Consider the following 24,084-nt stretch of genomic DNA (forward strand, 5'->3'; position numbering starts at 1 on the left):
TATGGTTTTTAAATGTGTAAATTTTTTTCTTTTACCAATTTGAGGAATTTTTCTCAATTTTTTTGTTCCATTCTCTTTCTCCTTGTGGGCCTTCGGTTACATGTATGTTAGACCTTTTGCTACTGCCCAAGGGACTCTCTTTTTATTCCATCAGTATTTTTTCTCTGTTCTTCAGATCAGTTCTGTCATTGTTTACTTACTCATTTTGCCATTTCCAATGTGCCATTAGGTACATTAGTAAATATTTCAAATATATTTCAGCTCCAGAATTTCATTTTTTTATTGTTCCTTTTTCTTTGTTGAAATTTCCTATTTCATTCATTACAAGCATATTTCCCTTTACATCCTTGAGCATAGTAACAGCAGCTGCCTTAAATACTTTAGCTTTAATTCCAATGACTTGAGGCTCTCCGGGTCATTCTCGTTTGTCTTTTCTCTTGAATATGGGTCATGTTTTATTATGTCTTTATATGTCAAGTAATTTTGATTGTATTCTAGCACATTATAACTGGATTATAGATTTTTTAAATTCTTAATAGCATTTTTTTCAGTAAATAATTAATTTTAATTATATTTCATCATTTTCTAGTTGTCATTTCTTTGTCCCATGCATTCCTTCTGTTTTCACTTGTCTTCCTGCTAAAGTCTATTCTCAAATAGTTCTTTTGTGAACATTTGTGGATAGTAAAGTGTTAGCTTTATTATGCCATAAAATATCTTATTTTGCCCTCATTCTTGGATGATGCTTTACCTGGGAATTAAGTTCTAGGTTGACAGTTCTTTACTTTCAGTACTTCGTGCCATTGTTTACAGTCACACCTGTTGCTGGGGAGAAGTCAGCTGTCATTTTAATTGTCATTCCTTCTGAGGTAATCTGCCTTTCTTTTTGAAAGCTTTTAGGATTTTGTTTGCATTGATAGTCTGTGATGTGTTTGTGAATTTATTTTTATCTTTCTGTGTTTGTGGTGTGCACTTTCAACTTACCAACATATTTTTCATTTGTGGAAAATCACTAGCTAAATTATCTCAGTAAATATATTGGTGCTCTACTGTATTTTTTAGTGATGGTGATTCCTTTTTTTCTTTCACATAATCCTAAATGTATTAAAAAATTTTTTTGTCATACTCTACATTGATTGATGCCATCTAGAATGAATTCATGTTCCAGTTGTGTATTTCGTTGGTCTTATATATATATTTGGTATATTTTAGAATTTTGTTTTTGTGGCCTCATTTTAATTGGAAAGTTTAACATTTTTCTCCATTTTGTTTATCTATCTAGTTCTATACTTATTTTCCCTTTATTATATTTTATAGTTGCTTTCTAACTCCTGGGTCCCCAATCTAGATTAAACCAGGTCTACATTAGAGTTTCCAGGTCCTTTTTCAAAGTGGTATTGGGAGTATTGCAGATTCAATCACAAATCTATTCAGTAACTTTGTTCAGATCTTAGTTAAGAGGCTATTCCTTCCCCCTTCCCTTCAACTAGGCAACAATGTCAAATGAATTTTAGCCAAGGCAGCAGGTGGTATCAGTGTTTTCTTCCCCTTCAGGAGGGGAAGCCTATTCTAGTTGTTGGCTTTAAGCAGTGAGCATAGCTAATGATCCCCTTGTGGAGCCGTTTTAGTCTTTGTTTCCTCAGGAGAAACGCCTACCCATTAATGCGTGCTTAAGGGCCCAGAGCTTTGCAGGGCCAGAGCTGTACCCCTGCTCAGTTTTGTGTTTCTTCTCAAAGATTATCTTGTGACTTACTACTTTTTAAAAAAATAAGTAATTACATTGTATACTGTATTTGGAACAAAGGGGCTGAGTCTTGACTAGACATCCAAAATGCTGTTTCTTAATGTTTTGTTATTCTTGTGTCACTTGACTCTTACTCTTATTAGTAAAATTGCATTTGTGAATTAATTCTATTGTCTGAGTTTTAATATCTAGTAGGAAAAACACTTATTTTTTTAAAATTTTGTCTTGATCAAAATTCTGTTTTTACATATGAACTTCAAAATCACTTTTTCTAGTTTTAAATATTCATTTGGAGTATATTGTGAACCTCATTACATGTATATATTAATTTTGGAAAGATTGCTATTTTTATGCTGTCAAGTTATCCAGATACCTAAAATACTCATTTATTTACCAGTTTTAATATATCATTCTGGAGCTTTACTTGAGCTCTTTACTCTTGTTTTATAGTTTCTGTAGTTATTATGACTGATATGTCTATATATTCCACTTCCTTTCTCTAGCTGGTTATTACTAGAAAAGAAGTTAAAATGTTTTCTTAAATTCAGTCATTTTTCCAAAATAACTAGTTAATTCTAAAAGCTTTTAGTATGTTCCATAGTTTCCTATGTATATAATCAGAGCAACTACAATTAAGATAATTTTATGTCTTGTAATATTTATACTGGTTATTTAGTTCTCTTATTAAGCTTCCTATTTTCTTATTTTATTAAACGAAAACATTCAAAACAATGTTTAACAGTTGTAGGCATCTCTGTGTTCCTGTTTTTAATGGAAATGACTTCAGTGTTTCACTGTTGAATGCCTTGCTTGCTGTATTAGATTTGGAAAAAAGTGTGTCATACTTAGGTAGTTTCCTTTTATTTTTATTTGAGTTTTTGTTAGGAGTGGTAGCTGAAGTTTGTCAAATACCATTTTAAATCATGATACAATCACCGACAATTAGCCTTTTAACAAATTGGATTCAGTTTGCTTTTTTATTTAGTTTTTCTTTTTTTTGCATCGATACTTATAAATATATTTCTTTATGCTTTCCCCCTTTTGAACTGTCTTTATCAGTTTTTATTAATATTTTATAAGCTTTTAAAATAAATTGCATACCTTAATAATTACCTTTTCCTCTTGTATTTCTTTTATGGAGATAATTTTGTTACAGTGTTTCATAAGTTAATAATTGGGTCTCATTTTTAAGTCCATGTTGTCAATTTGCCAAAATAATTTTGGAAAATCAATATATAGATACCCCATAGCACATACTTTTTAGTATAATTCTGTTAAGTATTTCAGATGTTTTTATATGAATTGGATGTTTTTTCAGTATGTCTCCATGTCTTCGTGTGTGTATGTGTGTGGAACTAGATTTATAGTGTATCCTTTTGAAAACACATTTGTTTCTTATTTAGTATTTCGTTTTTCTTCCACAAGTCCCTCTATACTTTTTGTTAGAAGTCTTAATTCAAAATATTTGTGTAGATAAGTTGGAAAGATTTTTATAGTTTTTAGAGTATTTAAGTATTAATAATACTTCGGGTATATTTATGAATGATTGCTATAGGAATTTACTGTGAATCTGGGATTTGTTGTTGCTTAATATTGCCCTTTTTGCTATTTCATGAATTCTAGTAACTTTTTTGTAGCTACCCTGTGAGTTTCATCTTGGGCTTGGTTCGATAATGTTTTGAGAGTGTTTGGTAATTTATACATATATGACTGTAATAACCAGCTTTTCTTCCTTCCTTCCTTTTTTTTTTTAAACAGTTACATGGGAATTGGTCTTTCTGCTCAAGGTGTGAACATGAATAGACTACCAGGTACACTTGTAATTGAATTACAGTACGGTCTTATGGCTAACTCTGGCTAAAAATGTCAAGTAATAACTTGGAGATAGTTAAGTACATTAATCTTCTATATTTTAAATCACTTATGAGTTCAAAGTCGAGCTGAATGGTTTTAATAAATTTTATGCTATTTAGCAAAACATATAACAAGTATACCGTGCTTTGTTTTGTTTTGTTTTGCTTGTTTTTGTTTTGTTGGTTGGTATTTTTAACTTCCAGTACATAGTCATATCAACTACTTTAAATGTTTTAATGTGGTTGGTTCTGTTTCCTACCCAACACATTCCTAGCTTTTAAACCATTTTTAGTTGTTTTAATATTCTGGGAATGTAGGCTGATATTATAAGGAAACTAAGAAAGGTGTGAATTGAGATAGGAGAACTGTTTCTTAAAACCATTAAGGATATGGAAGTGATTCTTCGATTATATTTTCTGGTATTCTATTTACTAATGTTAAAAATTAACCTTGGAGGAAATTTTTTGAAAATTGAAAGAAAAATCTTTTGTTATATTAAAGTGTGTGTGTGTGTGTGTGTGTGTGTGTGTGTATCTCTGTGTGTGTGTGCTTAAACCAAATCAAAGCAAAATTCCTTTGGTCTATTAGCAAAGGAAATGTGCATGGAAAATGTGTCTTGCTCTGTTTGTTTGCATTTTCTGGTAGGAGTCCTCTCTGTTTAAGATATATTTTAGCATTCTGTGTGGCGGATTTATTTTCCTTAATGTGTTAAGCAGTGTTTTATATAGAAATTATGTACTGTAATTGTTGAGAATTTGAATGTACTTTTGGGAATTTTATCTTTGTACTATCTGTTGTACTATTCTTGCTTAGCTTGTTATAATCTTAGTGAATAGCTCTAGTATAGAGGAACCTTACTTTTCACTGTAAATATACTGGAACTTTCTCTTTAGGCTGGGATAAACATTCATATGGTTATCATGGTGATGATGGACATTCATTTTGTTCTTCTGGAACGGGACAACCTTATGGACCAACTTTTACGACTGGTGATGTCATTGGCTGTTGTGTTAACCTTATCAACAATACCTGCTTCTACACCAAGAATGGACATAGTTTAGGTACTAAGATAATGAATTGCATGTTAATAACCAGTTGTTATGATTATTGTACTTACATCATGGTAGTAATATTTTTGTGTAATTCTCCTTTATGAGTATATGCCTCTGGAAATTTTTTCTTTGCTCCTTCTAGGTGGAAGCTGAGGAAATGGTGACAGTTTAAATCCAAAGTATAATGGACACATATTCAACTAAAAACCCTAATTTTTTACAGTGAAGGCCACATTGTATCATGTATATAGGACTAACTAGAAATAACCTCATACTCAGATATTTATTCTAGTAGTAGAAATGCTAAGTGTTTTCTGCTTTGCTTTGAATAAAGCCTGTCACAGTATGATCCAGTTCTCTAGGTAACAGGTGCTTAGAAAAAAGAGCTGTCAGTTTTTAGTATAGTATAGGGGTAATGGCAAAGCGAGAAAAAGCTTGATGCCCACAACCGAATGAAGGACGTTGACATACTGAAAAATCAGGCCTGCTAACAAAGGCTGATAAAGGGTGGTGACCACAAGTTAGTTCTGCAAAAGGGAGCGGAATTAAAATGAGCAAATCACAGCAAAACTTCTAAAAGAGAGGCGGCAAATAAGTAGATTAATGAAAACATGAGGAAATCTCTGCATATGTACGACTAATAGGAAATCAGGGTTTTAGTTGAATATGCATAATACTTCAGATTTTACGTTGTGTATAATTGTTACGCTCCCTTTTCTTAGAAGTTGTTTGTTTTTGTTTTGTATTAAAGAAAGTATAAAGGGTAGCAAAACTGATGCTTTAAATGTAAAAAAGTTTCACATTATTTTACTGTTTGAAACATCCTTGATTCATGGCAAATTATTTCTGATGAGGTAAAGTGAAAAAAGGCAAAAACTAACTCCAGAAGGCAGAAAATTCAGTTTGCTTATTAATAGTATTTTAAAATTAAGCTGCAGATAGTATACTTAGACATATAGTAAATGTTCTTTAATATAATACAAAAACTATTCTATAATTTCATAGTAGAAAATTCTAAATTTTTGGCTACATTGGTAATAGTCTGTGTGTGTGTGTGTGTGTGTGTGTGTGTGTGTGTGTGTGAACATACTCCTTATATAAAGTTACTGTTGTCTTCATATTTATATTCGGCTTAAAACTTTTCCTTCGGATTATTAATATTGATTCTGAAGTCCTGTGCTATCTAACTTAAAGGCTGTCATAAGTCCACAAAGGTTCTTACATTCTTTTCGGTACAAGAATGTTGATAAAGATCACCATGCAGATTATATGTATTTGTGATTTGATTGCTGTGGCAAACTGGTTTCCAGAAGGATACAGGCATTTTAGTGTATTTGTTGTTAGTGCTCAGCTCTGACTTACCAAAGCAGTTCACTGGCATAGTCTTCGCTGGCTTTGGCTGCTTAAGATATTTGCGATCTTAAAGTAAACCAGGAGAAATCTGCTTTTAGGTATGACCTTTGGTTCAAAAATGGAAAAGACGACATTTTTAAAACAAAAATTAATCTTTTTACACTTCTCAAACTTTATTCCAGAGAAGAAATTTTATTTTAGGAGATGAGAAGATCATAGGTGATGTGATATTATTTTTTTCCTATTAGATTTTCACAAGTATTTACATTGAAATTTTCTTTTGAATAAGGAAGGTGTTTTTAAAATGTGAGATGCTGTTTAAGAAAAGGGTACCTAATGATTGGATCACATTCTAGAATTAAGCCACTTTGAAACATTTGGCATTATTCATTCATAAACTTAGTAAATATTTATTAAGCACATACAGAGGCAGTATAACAGTGGTCAATATGGGTTCTTTAGTTGCCTGGGTTTATCTCCTGGCTTGGCTGTGTGACCTTATGCAAGTTACTTAACATTTCTGAGCCTCAGATCATAAAATCAGATCACTATAATACCTACCTTATTAAAGTTGTTAGAGCAAACCGAAGTGATGTATGTGAAGTTCTCAAGTGATTGCCCGACACATAGTAAGTACTCACTAAAGGTTATTTATTATCGTTGGCCAGGTGCTGGGGGTGCAGTGGTAAAACATTGGTGAGCAGAAAGTGTTCCACTGGAACAGAGGCCAGCAAGCTGTGGTGGTCTGTGGGCCAAAACGGTCTCCTGTCTGTTTTCTAAGTAAAGTTTCATTGGAACACAGCTACACCCATTCATTTATGTACTGTATATGGCTGCTTTCCTGCTACTGTAGCAGAATTGAGTAGTTGAAACAGAGACCCCATGGCCTAGAGAGCAGAAAATATTTACTTGCTGGCCCTTTATAGAGTAGTGTGCTTATCTCTGGTCCAGATTCTAGCATCTAGAAGATAAGAAATTATTCAGTTATGCTTCCCTTGTATTTCCCAAAGTGGATAATTTCTGCCCCAAGGCTGATACAACTTTAGTTTCTGTCTCATGAAGGTTTTCAAAATATATATTTACTTACCATATGAAGAGAAATGGAAAGGTTCTTGAGAAAATAATTAAAGGAGAAACATTTCAGTATACAAGTTAATTTATTTGAAATTTTAAAATTTTGTTTTATTGATTATCATTCATCAATTGAAGATAACTTTTCAAAAAGCCTCTTGATAATCAGATTAGGAAATTGGGGAAAAATTATTTTCTGTGTAAAATTTAAATAATTACACAGCTTGTTAAAGTGCCATCTTTGTGGTCTGAATATGTATAGGTTGTGGATGCTGTATTTGGCAATGTTCAAAAGTATTAACCTATAGAATTAAGTTGGTTTTTTCATTAGAGGTTTTGGTAAAGTAAGGATTTCAGTAATTGCCGACAGAAGGAAATTTTTGCTAAAACAATATGAATTTAGACAGTCTTTATCAACAGACATTTGTGAGGAAAATAATTTATTAGACTGCTGTTTTATGAAAAATGGTAGAAATATGTATGGTCATATTTATTCTTGCTGCTTTCTGTGTTCTTTTTAGTTTTCTGAAATTTTTAGAATAAATTCTCATATTCGTTTGGCCCACAGTCAGTTTGCTTTCTATTTATTAATGAAGCTGAAGGTAATCCGAATGTTCTATGGAGGGTGGGGGGATCTCCAGCTTCGCTTTTCCTTTTGACAAGCTAACGTGAGTCCACTAGTTTTTAAAAGTCATAAAAACAGTACTTTAATTACAAAGCACTGTTTTTACCATTTATTTAAAAACATGTACAATAGAGATTTATAGTCACTTTGCCTTTTAACTTTATTACTTTAATAGAGTCGGGGCTTCCCTGGTGGCGCAGTGATTGAGAATCTGCCTGCTAATGCAGGGGACACGGGTTCGAGCCCTGGTCTGGGAGGATCCCACATGCCACGGAGCAACTAGGCCCGTGAGCCACAACTACTGAGCCTGCACGTCTGGAGCCTGTGCTCCGCAACAAGAGAGGCTGCGATAGTGAGAGGCCCACGCACTGCGATGAAGAGTGGCCCTCGCTTGCCACAACTAGAGAAAGCCCTCGCACAGAAATGAAGCCCCAACACAGCAAAAATAAATAAATTATTTAATAAACTTCTATCCCCAACATCTTAAATAAATGAATAAATAGAGTCAGATAGTTGTGTTTTCTGGTGATACAGCACAATTATAGAGTCATAGACTCTCAAAAGTGGGAAGAGACCTTAAAGGTAATATAACAGGAGGGCCCTCCTTTTTTAGAAGGCGATCGGCACCAGAGGCAGTGGTGCTGGCGTGGCTGTATTATGTGTCAGTGTGTTTACACTGGAAGAGCTTTGCTTAGCCGGCTCACCAACACCGTGCCCCCGCGCCCCCGCCACCCGTTCTTCTAGAGCTTGAATATTTGGAGGGAGATTACACCATCACTTTGGGATGTCAGTAGATGTATTCCAATGATATTGCCATTGTTCAAGTGTATTTGGTACATGAATGTTGAAATTACTGTCAGCGGACATTTAAGAGAAATTCTCAACTGTATAAATCTTTGTCCTTTGAAGGAGGAATTAAAATTTTTTGTCCAGAGTAGTCAAAGCTTTGAGAATGTACTTTTATAAGATTTGTTTTAAAGGAAACAAAAGTACTATATTTTCTATTCAGCCCCCCCTTTTTAACAGAAAATCTTTCCTTTCCCCTCAAAGTTATTTAAAAGATAAATATAGGTAAGGAAGATTAAATAGTAAGGTTGGATAAAGCATCTTAGGTGTTAGAAAAAAATTAGTCTTATTATTTTATATTTAGCTTTTTAATTTTTTTCTTCCTTTGCTATTTTTTCCCTTCTTTTTAGTTAGAAATTCAGCTTGTCACCATACTCTGCCTTTGAAAAACAGCTTCTAATGCCACTTTTTCTTTTCTTTTTAGGTATTGCTTTCACTGACTTACCGGTAAGACATAATTTCTTGTAAAAGTAGTTCTGTATTTTTAATTAAAAGTATATAAGAACTAGTACTAATCATGTTTAAAATGCAGTGTTATTGGTAATTAAGTTTATATGCCATGCCATGCATAGGCTAGAGCTCCTTTCTCAAGCTACCGTTGGTCTGGACCATCAGAAATTAACCTCCAAATTGGACTGGACACCATTGCCCAAGGGAACTTAGCTGTAGCTAAAAACGAAATGGGAAATGATTATTTAAAATACACTTTTTAGTATCACCGTGGATTCATTCGAAATATTTCTCTTTGGTATTGTTGGACTTTTTAGTAAGTGGCTGTACAACAATTCTAGTCATTTACTAATTCAGTGTATATTGAGCGCCTCTGCGCTGCAGGTTCTGTGACTGGGATGCATTATTCAACAAAACAGATAAAGGTCTCTGTCTTCTTGGAGTATTCAAGCTGAGGAACTTAGAGAATAAATAATGCATTAAAATATTTTTAAAGGATTTAAATACTTTTTAAAGAAAGAGAAACAGTAGAGCTTGGGAGTACCAAAGACAGAACACACGTGGTACAATTTGCTCACCTTTGCTCAAGGTAATTCTTGAGCAGAGACTTTTGAGGAAGTGAGGGAGTTAACTAAATGGATACAGAGAACAAGAATGTTCCAGGGAGAGGGAATAGTTAGGGGAATGGTACTAAGGCAGTAGCACATCTGGCGTGTTTGAAGAATAGCATGAAGGGAGGTAGAGAGACATGAAAGCAATAGGAGGTGAGTCAGATATGATGACAGGGTGGATGGTTAGATCATCTAGACCTTGAGGGACATTGTAAGGACTTGGGCATTTACTCTGAATGAAATACGAAGACACTGCAGAGTGTTAGTTATTATGATATACTGGGATGGAAAATAGACTGCAGGGGGAGTAAGGGTAGAAGCAAGCCGACATGTGAAGGGCTGTTGCAGAAATTCAGGCAGGAGATGATGGTGACTCAGCATCACTAGAGATGTAAGAAGTAGTTTGATTCTACATACCTTATTCCCCAAATCTAAGGCTCTGTCAATTGTAATATGCATCATATATAGCCCTAAGGGCGGGCTGGTGGTGGTGGTGGTGGAAACGAACAAACTAATAAACTATGATGAAGTGCTTTCTTGTCATTTAGAATTTATATTTTATATTCACTGAATGATCTCTTCAGGTATTTAAATTTTTAATCAGTATCACATTACACACCTAAAAATGTTGCCAGTAAACAATATAAATTGATTAAGGTTTTTCCCAAACTTCTTCATGTTCAGAGTCCAACCTTTTAAAACACTTGTTCAGAGTTAACGTCTGTGGTTTTCTACATGATATTGTCTTCTCTGCCATTAAGAACGTTTCTTAAGAGTTCTCCATTATGTCTCTGGCACTTTCTTCCAAGCTCCTGACCGCATTGTGCAGGGTTTCATATGCTCACTTTCTTCATGTGACCAGAAGGTATTAACTAAAGGTTTTCTGACACAACCGGGACTCTGACATTGCTTTCTCAGTTGGTCCATAGTGGCTTGTTGACTAAAATGTCTTAGGAATTGCATTTATCCAGCTGTTTGACCAGGAAAAATGATCAAGACTCAAGAGTTTTTGGTGAACTCATCCTTCAGCAAATTCACACCTATGCAGGTGGTGACCACTGCTGCCTCACGACAGCTGCCGGAACAGACGTAAGGTGCCAGTGATTATAAGATACATTCCAGCTCTAGAAATGTTTTGAGAGAGGTGACCGGAGACTCAAAGGCAGAGAATAGACACCCTATCCTATAGGTTATTAATCTTCCTGAAGAAAAATCCTAGAAAAACCAGAAGAAATCCAAGCTATAATAGAAAACAAGCCAGGGAAAATTTGGAGTCTTACAGATCAGAATTGCTCGTCAAGAGGCGTTATTTGATAAGCAGTGATGGAAGATGTGTTTATCTTTTTGAAAAAATATATAGTGTTAGGATTTTGTCTATATACTACAGTAGGTTCCACATGGATTAAAGAGTTAAATGATTGGTAAATAAATAAGATTTTTTAGAAATCTGAGAGCCAAGAGAATTTTCTGATGGGTTGGATGTGAAAATGTAAGAAAGAGGATTTGACTTAAAGATTTTTGGCCTGAAGAATTGAAAGAATGGAGATGCCACTTACTGATATGGAGAAGGCTGTATTTTAGGTGGAGCACGTTTTTGAAGGGGGGAATCTGGAGTTCATTTTGGATAAGTTAAGTGGGCTTGTCAAGCGTGCAGTTGGCTATACAAGCCTGGAATTCAAGAGAGTGATCTGGGCTGGAGATGAAAATTTGGGAGTCAGTGGCATTTCAGTGTTTAAACTGAAAGTCATGAGACGGTTTGAAGTCAACAGGGGAGTGTGTGCGGGCAGAGAAGTGGAGCAAGGACTGAGTTCTGGGCTGTGCCACACTGGGGAGAAGAGACGGACCCCGCCACAGGAGGGTGCGGAGCAGTGATCAGAGAGGCAGGAGGAAGACTAAGAGTTGGGTGTCCTCAACGCCAGCTGAAGAAAATATATCCAGAAGGAAGGAGAAGTTAACTGTGCCAAATGCCACTGTAACAGATCACGTAAGACCGGGCTGTCGGTCAGCGGGTTCAGCAGAGTGGAGGTCACTGGTGATCTTGTCAAGAGGGTTTCAGCAGGGATGGCGGAGAAATCCTGACTGGGACGGGTTTAAGAGAGGATTGGAAGAGGGAAGCTGTTATAGAGCACGGACAGCTTTGGAGGATTTTGACCACAGTGAGGAGTAACGAAGTGGGATGTGGTAGCTGGTGGTAGAATGGGCAACAGTAGGAGATTTTTTGTTAGATCCAGCAGGGTGTTTGCTGATGAGGACAATTCGGTAGCAAGAAACACAGTTGATGTTGTATACAGAGAGGAAAAGTAGCAGTGATTGTACACCCTCACCTGGGCAAGGGGAGTGATCCAGTGTGTTAAGTGCAAAGGGGAGGCTTTGGAGAAGAGCGGCTGTGGTGGGGGGCGGGGTCTAGGCGCAGGCGCAGGCAGGCAGGTTCACGTGGCTCACTGTTGTTGCAGGGGTTTTGCCAAGGCTCCGTTTCGGGTGGAGTTGGTTAAAGCAGGGGTCCCCAGACCCTGGGCTGCGGACTGGTGGTGGGCCATGGCCTGTTGGGAACTGGGCCTCACAGCAGGAGGTGAGCGGCGGGCAGTCAGCCAAGCTTCATCGGCCGCTCCCCGTCGCTCCCCACGGCTCCCCGTCACTCCCCGCCGCTCCCCGTCACTCCCCGCCGCTCCTCACTGCTCCCCGTCGCTCCCCATCACTCCCCACGGCTCCCCGTCACTCCACACCGCTCCCCGTCGCTCCTCACTGCTCCCCGTCGCTCCCCATCACCCCATGCTGCTCCCCATCACTCACTGTCGCTCCCCACCTCTCCTCATTGCTTGCATTACTGCCTGATCTCTCCCCCCGCCCCCCCCATCTGTGAAAAAATTGTCTTCCACAAAACCTGTCCCTGGTGCCAGAAAGGTAGGGGACCACTGTGTTAAAGGGCCTACGTAGCTGGTTTGCTTTTCCTTTCTTCCCCCTCTTTTTGTGGCACTGAGCAAGTAAAACCAACTTTTCAGTTAGCAGATTTTGTTCATCACTGATAGCTAGTGGGGATCATTTGAAAAAGGCTTAGCTAGTTGTAGACATGTTGACTATTTTTGTGTTGCTTTCTGATTATTTTTTGTCCCACTTTAGAATCACCAGTTCTATTCTTTGCCTTGTCTGTGATTAACCAAGGGTGATACTCAGCTCTGTAGCAGTGGGTAAAGTGGTGGTTATGGTGGTAGTTGTAAGTTTTCTTTTAACGATACAGTGGCTCTGAGAGGTCTTTTTTTTTTTTAATGACTGTGAGATCCGGGACTTCCACATGTAACATATCATTCTTCTACTTAAAAAGGAAAGAAGTTAGTCTTTCTCTTAAAGGCACCACCCAACAAGTGTTTCTATGTTGTGTACCTGTGATCCTTCACTAGCCAGTTGTAGCATTCAATCCCAGTGGAGAGTATGTTCACAGAAAAAAAGTGTACCTATTATGGAACACAGGGTGCTTTACATCTCGGAAAACCTTAGATGTTTTTCAAAATGATCTTTCTTCCCCAGCTCACCTCACCTGTTTGAGAAATGTCCATCTATAAGCTGACTAATTCAGTTGGGATTAGATAAATTCTTTTGTTATGGAAGCTGTTCACGTTTAAAATGATGCTGCTTTCCAGTTCCTTGGCCTGATTTGAAATCTACCTTTTATAGAAAGCATTATTTGCTTCAACTTTCTTTAGAAAAAAAATCTTTTATATATAAAAGAACAAAACTGTGATATTGAGGATATAATTTTATTGTGTATACTTAGCTTTTGAATAGCATTTTTAGTAGCTGTCTTCATCTTTCATGGGTTAATAGAAATGAGACCTATGTATTTTTCTGTTCTCTTCATAGAGACTTAAATTATTCTCACTTCTAATTCTACATAGGCAGGAGTGTTTTTTTTTTTTTTAATTTAAAAACAGTTTCCCTGAAAACATTGTTTAACATATATCCATAATCTAGATAGATGCTACTGCATGGATGCACCTTGAAAACATTATGCGAAGTGAAAGAAGCCAGACAGAAAAGACCACGTATGGTATAATTACGTGGATATGAAATATCCAGAATAGGCAAATCTGTGGAGTCAGAAAGTAGATTAGTGGTTGTCAGCGGTTGGGAACTGGGGGGATACAGAGGGGGACGGCTAATAGGTATGGAGGTTTTTTCAGAGTGATGCAAATGTTGTAAAATTAGACAGTGGTGAGGGCTGCGCAGCTCTGTGACTATACTAAGGCCCCTTGTATTGTTGTGTTCTGCTTTTAGAAATCTATAATTTAGCAATTTAAAAGTCTAGTACATTTTTTAAAACTTGTAGTTTACTCAGTTAAGGGCTGTGTCCTTAATCTCTCCCTCAAGTTTTACGGTTGAGTAAGTGGTATAAAAGGTACAGTTAGTTACTTTTCATTGAGCCTAAACTGACTTTGTCATTTTTAGTTTATTATCACTTTCTGATTACAGAAGGTAGTATAGAGTGTTAAATAGTCAAATAGTAAATATTTATAAATATAGGAATGTATAAAAGAGAAGTTCCTTATAATCCCAGCCTCTGTAGATACAATGATTGTGTTGAGTGTATACCCTTCTAGATCTGTTTTTAACTTATGTTAGCCAGTATCTCCATAATTAAATGTAGGATGGAAGAAGACGGGGTCATAGTTGAGGCACTGTTCTATAGCTTGCTTTCTTCATTTAGTAATGTATCTTGGGCCTCTTTCTGTGTCAGTATATACATTTTTAACTCTTCTTTTTGCTTGTTTTTATAATATCTTATTGCATGATGTACTACCACAATTTGAAGATGTACATTTTTGCATATTTTAATATTTATGATATGGGGTGCATCTTAGAATCCATGGCCTGTCAGAGTTTAATGGGCAGTGTTTTTGCTTAGACATAAAATAATGGTAAATCTTGCAGTTAGTGGGGTCTGAGCTTCAATGATTGTGGTATATAATACCACCTGTGAATAGACATTCTTTTTAATTTTTTATTTGCTGTTACAGATCATGCTGTGGGACATATATCTTTGCACGTTTGTTTTTCTGTGGGATTAATTTCTTACAAGTGAAATTGCCTTGTCAGTTTTAATAGATTTTGCTGAATTTCTTAAAAGGTTATATGGGTTCACATTGGTGTGTACAGTGGATGAGAGGGCTTATTTTCCCAGTGTTCATCAGCACTGGGTATTCTCAGTCTTTAAAATCTTAATCTGATGTGCAAAAATATCTGTTTATTTTAATTTGCATTTTAAAAAGTTCAGTATGTCTCTTCATATTTTTATCATCTTATATTTCTTCAAATTGCCTATCGCCAATTAAATTTTTTTGAACTAGTAATCTTTGTCCTCCTATATTGTGAGAATATTTTTTAATATTTGGAACATTGATCCTTACGTGTGTGGCAGATTGTTTTCTATAAAGTCTAGTTTTCTTGACATAAGAGTCTTTGGCTTTATATATTTTTGTTTTAAAGTATGTCACAATTTTGTAATGGGGTTGCATGAAAAGAATACTGTGCTATGAGTAGAGAGCCATGAGTTTTTTCCTTTATGTGTGTCATGAACAAGCTGTGTGCTTTTGGAGACACTCCTCAAGCTCTTTAGGTCTCAGTTTTCTCATTGGTGAAATGAGAAGGTTGTAATAAGTATCTCACTTGTCTGAGGCTTAAAATTCTATTAACTTGTAAGTTTTATTGATTGTTAAGAATCCGTACATTTGTTCAGTACCTTTGTGTGCATTGTGTTACCATTTATTTCCCTTATCCAGTGTGAGTATATTTCTCAATATTTTGACACAATACTCCTGTTTCTGATTTTGGTTGCTTGGTTGGTCAGCAGACTTTAAAAACACCCTCTTAGCTTTTTGCAGTGAAATCTATCTAAGCACCTTATATGTACACAGGAATTATACTCAATCTTTACCTAATTTTGTACGGAAAATACTTGTAATAACCATTAAAGCAAAGAGATAAGGCATAAATACAGAGACTGAAGATGAAGTAGGATTTGGAGTTACAGAGAGAAAAATTGAACTTAGATTTGGTGTTAAATAAACCTGTGTTTTAATCCCACCTCTGCTGTAGTGTAGAACAACTGTGAGCAAGTTATTACACCTAATCCTCAGTTTCTGTATCTTTGTAATGCAAATAATAATAATGATGATTTAACAGGATAATTATAATGATTAAACCTGGCCGTTTAGTAGACATTGAGTAACTTATTCTCCCTTTAGATGTAACAACTAGGGATAGAGCCGAAAGGACTCCTGTATTTTTTGTACAAAATTTTTGAAGCTGTTAAACTTGTTTAACCTCGAAATCTTGGAGTATATCTTGGAGTAAATGCATTTCTTCATCAATCTGAATATTTAAATCCATCCTTTCCTTTTCTTGAAATGTGTGCATTTTATTTTTATGTAAAGAATCTCTATTCTTAATGGCACTGTTTTGCTTGTAATTAAGTTCTTATCACAATCCCTTAATAAAGGCATCCCAGATGTACTGATAAGTGAAATTAGAAAATAGTACATGCCCAGTTAGGATGTACTTTCATAGTAACTAGCTTTCACGTGCACTTTCTAGAAATGCATCACATATCATACATAGAAGGATAAACCTGCGTTATACTTGAATCTCTACAACTATTGTATGACATATTCGTAAGAGCAAGAATGGTGTGTCTTCATTTATTAGAAGTATAATGCCACATGGTCTCTGAATAAATAAGTAGCTTAGGTTGCTGCGTTTTTTGTTTGTTTGTTTGTTTGTTTTTGCGGTACGCGGGCCTCCCACTGCTGTGGCCTCTCCCGTTGCGGAGCACAGGCTCCGGATGCACAGGCTCAGCAGCCATGGCTCACTGGCCCAGCCGCTCCGCGGCATGTGGGATCTTCCCGGACCGGGGCACAAACCCGTGTCCCCTGCATCGGCAGGCAGACTCTCAACCGCTGCGCCACCAGGGAAGCCCGATGTGGTTTTTTTTTTTTTTTTTTTTTTTTGATGATTAGATTACAGGAAGTGATAGTTTTCATCCAGCATATAATGTAGTTTAGATGATTTGCTTTAGTCTTCCTCTACTAGTTTTTGATTGAGTTTTTAAAATATTCATGAAGTAAATTTGTAGTTCTGTAGCATTTGAAAGAATGAATATGTTTTTAACATAAAAGGGATAGATGTTTAGTAAAATGTGTTGTCTTACAGCCCAATTTATATCCTACTGTGGGGCTCCAGACACCAGGAGAAGTCGTTGATGCTAATTTTGGGCAACATCCTTTCGTGTTTGATATAGAAGATTACATGCGAGAGTGGAGAACCAAAATACAGGCACAGATAGACCGGTTTCCTGTTGGAGATCGAGAAGGAGAGTGGCAGACCATGATACAAAAGTAAGTGAAGAAATGTGAATTGACATATTCAAAAGTACATTTTTTATAAAACATCTCATCCTTTTGGTATGAAAGACTATTTATTGAAGCTTTTTAATCTCTTAATATATATTCTAATGATTTTAATGTATTAATAATGTTTGATTTGGTGACACACATACCAAATTGTATTTTAGTCTGATTTATTAATTTGCTGGAAGAAATAAAGTGACACTAGATCTCTTAGGTTAATTCATTTGCTATCCTTAGTAACAGGATTTAACGGTTTCCGTAGGTTACATGATTCAACTATTAATAGTGCTAATGCAAAAGATAAATTCAGAAAGATACTTTAGATTGTATAATTCAGCATTGTGGTATTTGGACATGAACTTGGCTATGTTGTTCAGCAGTAATGTAAATATTTATGAAGAAAAAATTATTGCTCAGTAAGAGTAAGGATCAAAATAATGGTGTAGTTTACAGACTGGAATACAGACTGGAATACAGACTGGATGTGTACATTTCATGTTTCAGGATTTGGCTACATTTTTCCAGTGACTGGGTTGCTGTGTAAGAATAATATCAGCTATTTTTGTTTACGAGGATCCCTTTTTTTTTTTTCTGACTAAAAGCCTCCAGCTTAAGGAATTTTTTAAACTCCATTTACTTATTGTGTATTCTATAATTAGACATTTAAGAGGAGCTAAAGGGAATAAAGACCAAGGGACAGTGAGTATGGAGTTAAGATTCCTCAATGCGGGTTAAATACTTAGGAGTCAGTAGTAACAGTGGTAGAGGATGGGCAGCAGCAGAGCAAACAGTGGGTGTCAGTAAAAGTACTGCTTATCTCAACTCGCTTCTCACCGTTGTGGCCTCTCCCGCTGCGGAGCACAGGCTCCGGACGCGCAGGCTCAGCGGCCATGGCTCACGGGCCCAGCCGCTCCGCGGCACGTGGGATCTTCCCAGACCGGGGCACGAACCCGTGTCCCCTGCATTGGCAGGCGGACTCTCAACCACTGCGCCACCAGGGAAGCCCTCAACTCATTTTTTACCCAAAATTTTCAATTTGTTTTTTTAGGCAGCTTTTTATGAAAAGGTAGAATTTCAATATGGAAGTCAGCGGGAAAATGTAACTCCTGTGACAGTCAACCTTTTAGACTATGCCTTTGCCTGAAAGGCTAGCCATGACACATGAATGTCAGTAGTACTGAATAGTAGCTCTTAGAACTTGAAATAGAGTAGACTTTAAAATAAATACCAGTAAGTTTAAATTGTCATTCTCCCTACTGTAATCTAACCTGAGAAAATTAAAGATACCGTCAGCTTGACACCGTTCATCTTAAATATCTGTATAATTGCTTTGAACAGTCTTAAATTTACAAATCTAATAAAACTTTGCATATTTTTTGGAGGAGATAATTTTGGACATGATGATGATTCTGAAAACAAGATTTTTCCCTAGAGCTGTTATCAGAGCCTCAACACTAGTATTTTGTCTTGCACAGTTGAAAGAATAGTGAAACTGACTCAGAATCCCATAGTTGCCATGAGTTAGAGTTGGAGCTAGGATAGACTGCTCTCTGTGGGTCACATCTCTTAAGAGATAATGGTTACCACTGAGCATCATGGCAGGATAGTTGTAGAGGAAGCATTGTTTATCTTAATCCTATAGCCAGGGTTCAGTGAGGGCACCCTCCCCTACCCCATGCTTCGCAAAATTGATATTCACCATGACCTCCTGGGAAGTCCATTTTAAGAGGTTCTCCCCTACGCTCTTAAATTAATTTGAATACTTCGGTGAAATAAAATGAAAAAAAATCTGGTTCTTAGAGATCCTCCCCTCTGCCACCTCAGTCCCCTTTTCCTGAACCACTGCTTTGCACCATTTTCTCATGGACCCCTTAGTTGTGCTGGATGGAGGCAGGTTTAAAAGTTGGGTGTTTAGAGAGATATTGGGTATTCAAGTTAATATTGGTTAGTCAACAGTTTTTCTAACGTTTTGTGGTTAGATGTAAATGCCAACACCACTTGGTAGCTTTTTAAAAAAAGAAACTTTCTCTTTGGCAGTGTCACTTACATGTAAATCATATTTGAGGAGTTAATGTCCTGTGCATGACCATACTAACTGATTTAGATTCGAAGGCTGACTCCTCACTGATTAATATTATCACCCTCATAGACTTTGTTCTGGAAGATTCTGCCTCTGGGTTCACCTTAGTATTTTTCGTGTTCACACCTTGTGATCCCGTCTTACGTAACTGATGGATAAAGAAAATGGTTCAACTACAGAACACAAAGAGTTAATCTGTTGTTTTTAAATTGTTTTATTTTACAAAATGCCAACACTTTACTAGGAAAAGTCATATGATAAAGGTAAAATAGAAATTATGGTTGGTACGATTGAATAAGGATGGGAAATAATAGGAAAGGACCTGGGGATAATGGAGTGCCAAGAATCAAAGTCATTTAATGTCCTTGATTCTCTGGTAATAGTTGTTTCTAGGAAGAGTAGTCTCACCTCAGCATTTTCAGTTATCTTTTTGGAAATACTACATGAATAAGACAAAATGATTTTTTTAAACTTATTTTAAAGTTGAGGTACTTAAAGCCTTAATTGTTCCAAGGGCATAGGTTGGTCTTGTAATATCAGAATAGACCTTGTTTATATAAATTGTAGTATGAAGCATGTATTCTCTTGACTAAAAGATGTGTGTTTCTTCTTTTTATTTTAAGAATGGTTTCATCTTATTTAGTCCACCATGGGTACTGTGCCACAGCAGAGGCCTTTGCCAGATCTACAGACCAGACCGTTCTAGAAGAATTAGCTTCCATTAAGAATAGACAAAGTAAGGACCCTGTGGTGCATGGCTAACACTTGTTTTCAGATTATAGGTTTGGTTACATTGATTTTTAGAAATTTTATTTTTTTAATTAAAATTTTTTCAAATATATTAACTTGAAATTATGCTTCTGAAATTTATTTTTATTGACATTTTTGAAGATTACATTAAAAAATTCACTTACTAGTATTCTGGATGTAGAAAGATAACAGTTTTGGAGAAATTTTTGTAAAAATGTTTGCCATTTTTTCTTAAAATAAAATATGTTTTCTTGAGCTTTCAGGAAGTAAACATTTACTAAACAGTGTTTTTTTAAATTGGTAAAGTAGTCCACGATTAGATGTTAGTGGAGATAACGTGTAAAATAAATTTAAGTATCTTTGCATTTAAATTGCTGTCTAAATTTAAGATAGTATTGATCTTAAGTATTTATTGCTTAGGTCCTGGTGCTTGTCGCCAGAGCTGTGGAGTCTGTTCTGACAGGGCAGGTCAGCATAACAGCTGGTCCACAGTAGCCATCCTAAGATTGGTGCAGTTAGGCCATCAGGGAGGGCATGGCTTGATGAAAGTATAGGGATAAAAACAAGACATTACGGGTGAGATCGTGATGGATGAAAACAAATTTTTTATAGGTCAGGCTGCTGTGATAGCATTGATGACACCGCGTTGTAGCTAATCGTATGCTTGCCTTTCTCACGGCATTGTAAGCTCTGGCAAGCAGGAGGTGACCTCTTGCTCTTCGTATCCCCGTCATCTAACCCACAGGGACTGCTCACTTAGTAGCTGTTGGATTCAGGCCTTACTCAAAAGGCTAGCATTCGTTTAGTACTGGGTTCAAAAGGTTATAGTATTTGATAAGACACTTGGAATATTATTTCTTTAATGTTTCCTATGGTCTTTTTTTTAAAAAAAACAACACTTTTATTGAGGTATGGTTGACATGTTAAAAACTGTTCATACTTAGCGTATACACCTGGCTGAGTTTGGAGATAAGTATATATCCATGAAATGATCACCACAGTGTATGCCATAACGTACCCATCTTTTTCATTTTAGTGTTCAGTACATCAGTATTGCTTAACTGGTATTTTTCCTATGCTACTTGTATGTGAGTTTGTGGGGGTTTTTAGTAGTTTATTAAAGTACTTGTTTTTCTAATTTTTTAATTTGTCTGAAAACTTTTGTTAAAGTAGAAACCGAGTTAGAAAAAGAAGTGGAAAGTAATCATGATAATTTATTTAAAGATTTTTTACTAAATTTTTTTGAGGGTCCACTAAGTTTCTGTTTCTATTCTTTTTTTTAAAAATTTATCTTTTGCATTCTTTTTCTAAATAGGAATTCAGAAATTGGTATTAGCAGGAAGAATGGGAGAAGCCATTGAAACAACACAACAGTTATACCCAAGTTTACTTGAAAGAAATCCCAATCTCCTTTTCACATTAAAGTGAGTTTAATAAAATGTTACATTAATTATACATGTGTGTATTATATAATCAAAATTATTTTCATACTTTAATAGTTTTAATTTTTGTTTTACCTTGTTTCAGATATTTGGATATAATTTTGTAATGTAGCACCTTTAAGTAACAGGTTATAGAATATGCTTTTGTGTTGAGGGCTGTCAGCAGGAGGCGTCTTTTACTCTGTGTTTGCTCGCTGTCGTTCTGTCCCTGCGTTTAAGAAAGTGACAGAAGATGGGTGTCTTATTTTTCCTCCTGTAAAGTACCTTATAGTAAGTTTGGGGCATTTTAAAAAACTGTGGAAAAAATATACATAAAATTTGCCATTTTTGCATGTACAGTTTTCTGGTATTCACATTGTTTCTGGTACATTCACATTGTTTTTCAACCATAACCAACCATCCCTTTCTAGAACTTTTTTCATTATCTGAGACTGAAACTTGGTATCCATTAACTGTTGACTCCCCATTTCTCTCTCTCCCCCCAGCTCCTGGCAACCACCATTCTACTTTCTGTCTCTATAAATTTGAATTTGACCGCTCTAAATACCTCATATAAATGGAATCATAAAATATTTGTCTTTGGTAACTGCTTTGTCTCACTTAGCATAACGAGTGTACAAATATATGTTAGAGTCCCTGCTTTCAGTTCTTTTGTGTGTACACTCAGAAGGGGAATTGTCGACCATATGATAATTTTGTGTTTAATTTTTTGAAAATTAGTCTTCACGGTTCCACAGCCCTGCACTATTTTACATTCCCACCAATAGCGTACAAGAGTTCCAGTTTCTCCACATCCCCACCAACACTTGCTATTTTCTGTTTCTTTTGTTTTTGTTTTTTTCATAAATAATAGCCATCCTAATTTGGCCTTTTTTAATTGGTCATATGAATCTTCATTATTTTAAAATTCAGTTGTTATTAGGTTTAAGATTTAAACTCTTGAAGCACCAGAAATTCTAAGCGCAGTGTCAAAATTGTCTTGCTTTAGAATCAACGTTTATATGTGGCCTGTTTTGGTTAAGAGGGATGAGGAAACTTGGGGACTTAGGCTCTTATTTTGTAGGTAGGTAGATATGTATATAAAAGTACATGTTTGTAAAGCAATTATACTCCAATAAAGATGTTAAAAAAAAAGTACATGATGTTCTTATGTACTATTTGGTTTGCTTCCAAGTGCAAATATTATTTTGATTATTTTAGCTAAAAAAAAATGAGGTCCATTTTGGTTTGTTTATTATAGCTACAGATAGATTTTCATTTTCTTAGTAAATCTTGATTAAAGGCGATACAATGTCTTTTGCATTATACTCTCATTTTTCTGGAAAATTTTAAATTGATTCTAAGCAGTACAGTATATGGAACCATGTTTAGTATTTTTAGCATACTATCTAAAGGCCACATTTACTGATAAATACAAGTTCTTAAAATATTTCCTTTCAGAAATCTGTTGCTATTAAATAAACAAACAGTAATTTGAAGATCATGTAAGTAAATTTTTCTTTTCTCTTTTCAGAGTGCGTCAGTTTATAGAAATGGTGAATGGTACAGATAGTGAAGTACGATGTCTGGGAGGCCGAAGTCCAAAATCTCAAGACAGTTACCCTGTGAGTCCTCGACCTTTTAGTAGTCCAAGTATGAGCCCCAGCCACGGAATGAGTGTCCACAGTTTAGCATCAGGCAAAGGAAGTGCTGCACATTTTTCTGGTGAGGTTCAGTCTTACGACATTATCTTAAAATTTTTACCCTTCTTCGTGGTTTTGAACCAAAATAAAATTTTCTTAAAAATCTAGACATGTCTGCTAGGCGTTTGGCACATTTGTATACTTGATCTCAAGATGTTCTGGAGGAAAAATTGTGGGTGGGTCAGATTCATGTGTTTTTAGTACCAGCAAGTGACTTAAAGATGAGCTGTTTCTAAAAACAGGTTATTAACAGATCTCCATAAATGAAGGGCAACATTCAAACTGTCTCTAGAAATTAAATCGGAGATATTTGGTAATGAGAAGGTAATTGTGTGTTTTAGGAAAGGACGACTGTAAAGGCAGTGACGTGGCTGTGACGTCTGAAGCCACCGATCACCGTACCCGGCTACCTAGCCAGGCTGCCTCTTGCTCACTCTTTCCCAGCCAAGCTGGCGGCAAGAGTCAGCTCTGCCTGTTCATTTCCTCCTCTCCCCTTCCGGGCTCACCAAGGCCTTTGGTGTTCTCTTAATTAAAATTCTCTCCTTTCTTGGCTTTTATGACATCACTTCTGCAGGTTTATTTCTGATCCTTCTCAGTCTTTTTTCTTTGCTTGTCTCTTTAATTCTGTTTTTCCCAAGGTATTATCTTTCCTCTGTACATTTAACGTTCTAAAGCAGAAGTCAAATACTGTTTCCTGTCCTTTCAAAGAGTAGAGCAACACCTTTGCCTTTTCTCACTCAGCATATACCTTTCTACGTTGCTGCCTCTCAGCCTGTTTACATCACTGCCCTGCACAGTGTGCGTGATTCTCATGTTTGTGTCCTCAGTCACCACCCCTCTGACACCAGGTGTCACGTCAGGCTTGGACAGATTCTTAGCCTCGGTGTATTCGTATGTGAAATGGGGTTATGATAGCTCTGGGCTTCGTGCGTGGGGGCCGGGGGTTGTGAGGATTCAATGAGACCCATAATGAAGCCTTCAGTAAATGTCGGAGGAGATGACAGCTCACAATTAAGTATCCTTCTGTTCTTTCAAAGAAGTTATCCATTTGTTTTCTATTTAAGTAGTCCATTGACTTTCCTGCATTATAACAGTCTTAAATACATGATCAGAATATGGTATATCTG

At 36.2% G+C, this 24,084-nt stretch overlaps 1 protein-coding gene across 1 annotated transcript in view; it reads left to right on the forward strand.

Moving 5' to 3' along the window:
• Window positions 1-24,084, forward strand: part of RANBP9 (RAN binding protein 9) — a 91,481-nt gene that overhangs the window by 51,423 nt on the left and 15,974 nt on the right. Inside the window, exons 3-9 of the mRNA XM_059077892.2 lie at window positions 3,503-3,555; window positions 4,492-4,659; window positions 8,970-8,992; window positions 16,807-16,991; window positions 19,707-19,819; window positions 21,149-21,257; window positions 22,789-22,979. Of these exons, the coding sequence (XP_058933875.1) occupies window positions 3,503-3,555; window positions 4,492-4,659; window positions 8,970-8,992; window positions 16,807-16,991; window positions 19,707-19,819; window positions 21,149-21,257; window positions 22,789-22,979 (842 nt within the window). The remainder of the gene's footprint in view (window positions 1-3,502; window positions 3,556-4,491; window positions 4,660-8,969; window positions 8,993-16,806; window positions 16,992-19,706; window positions 19,820-21,148; window positions 21,258-22,788; window positions 22,980-24,084) is intronic.

Source organism: Kogia breviceps, chromosome 10 (genome assembly GCF_026419965.1).
Source record: "Kogia breviceps isolate mKogBre1 chromosome 10, mKogBre1 haplotype 1, whole genome shotgun sequence".
NCBI lineage: Eukaryota > Metazoa > Chordata > Mammalia > Artiodactyla > Physeteridae > Kogia > Kogia breviceps.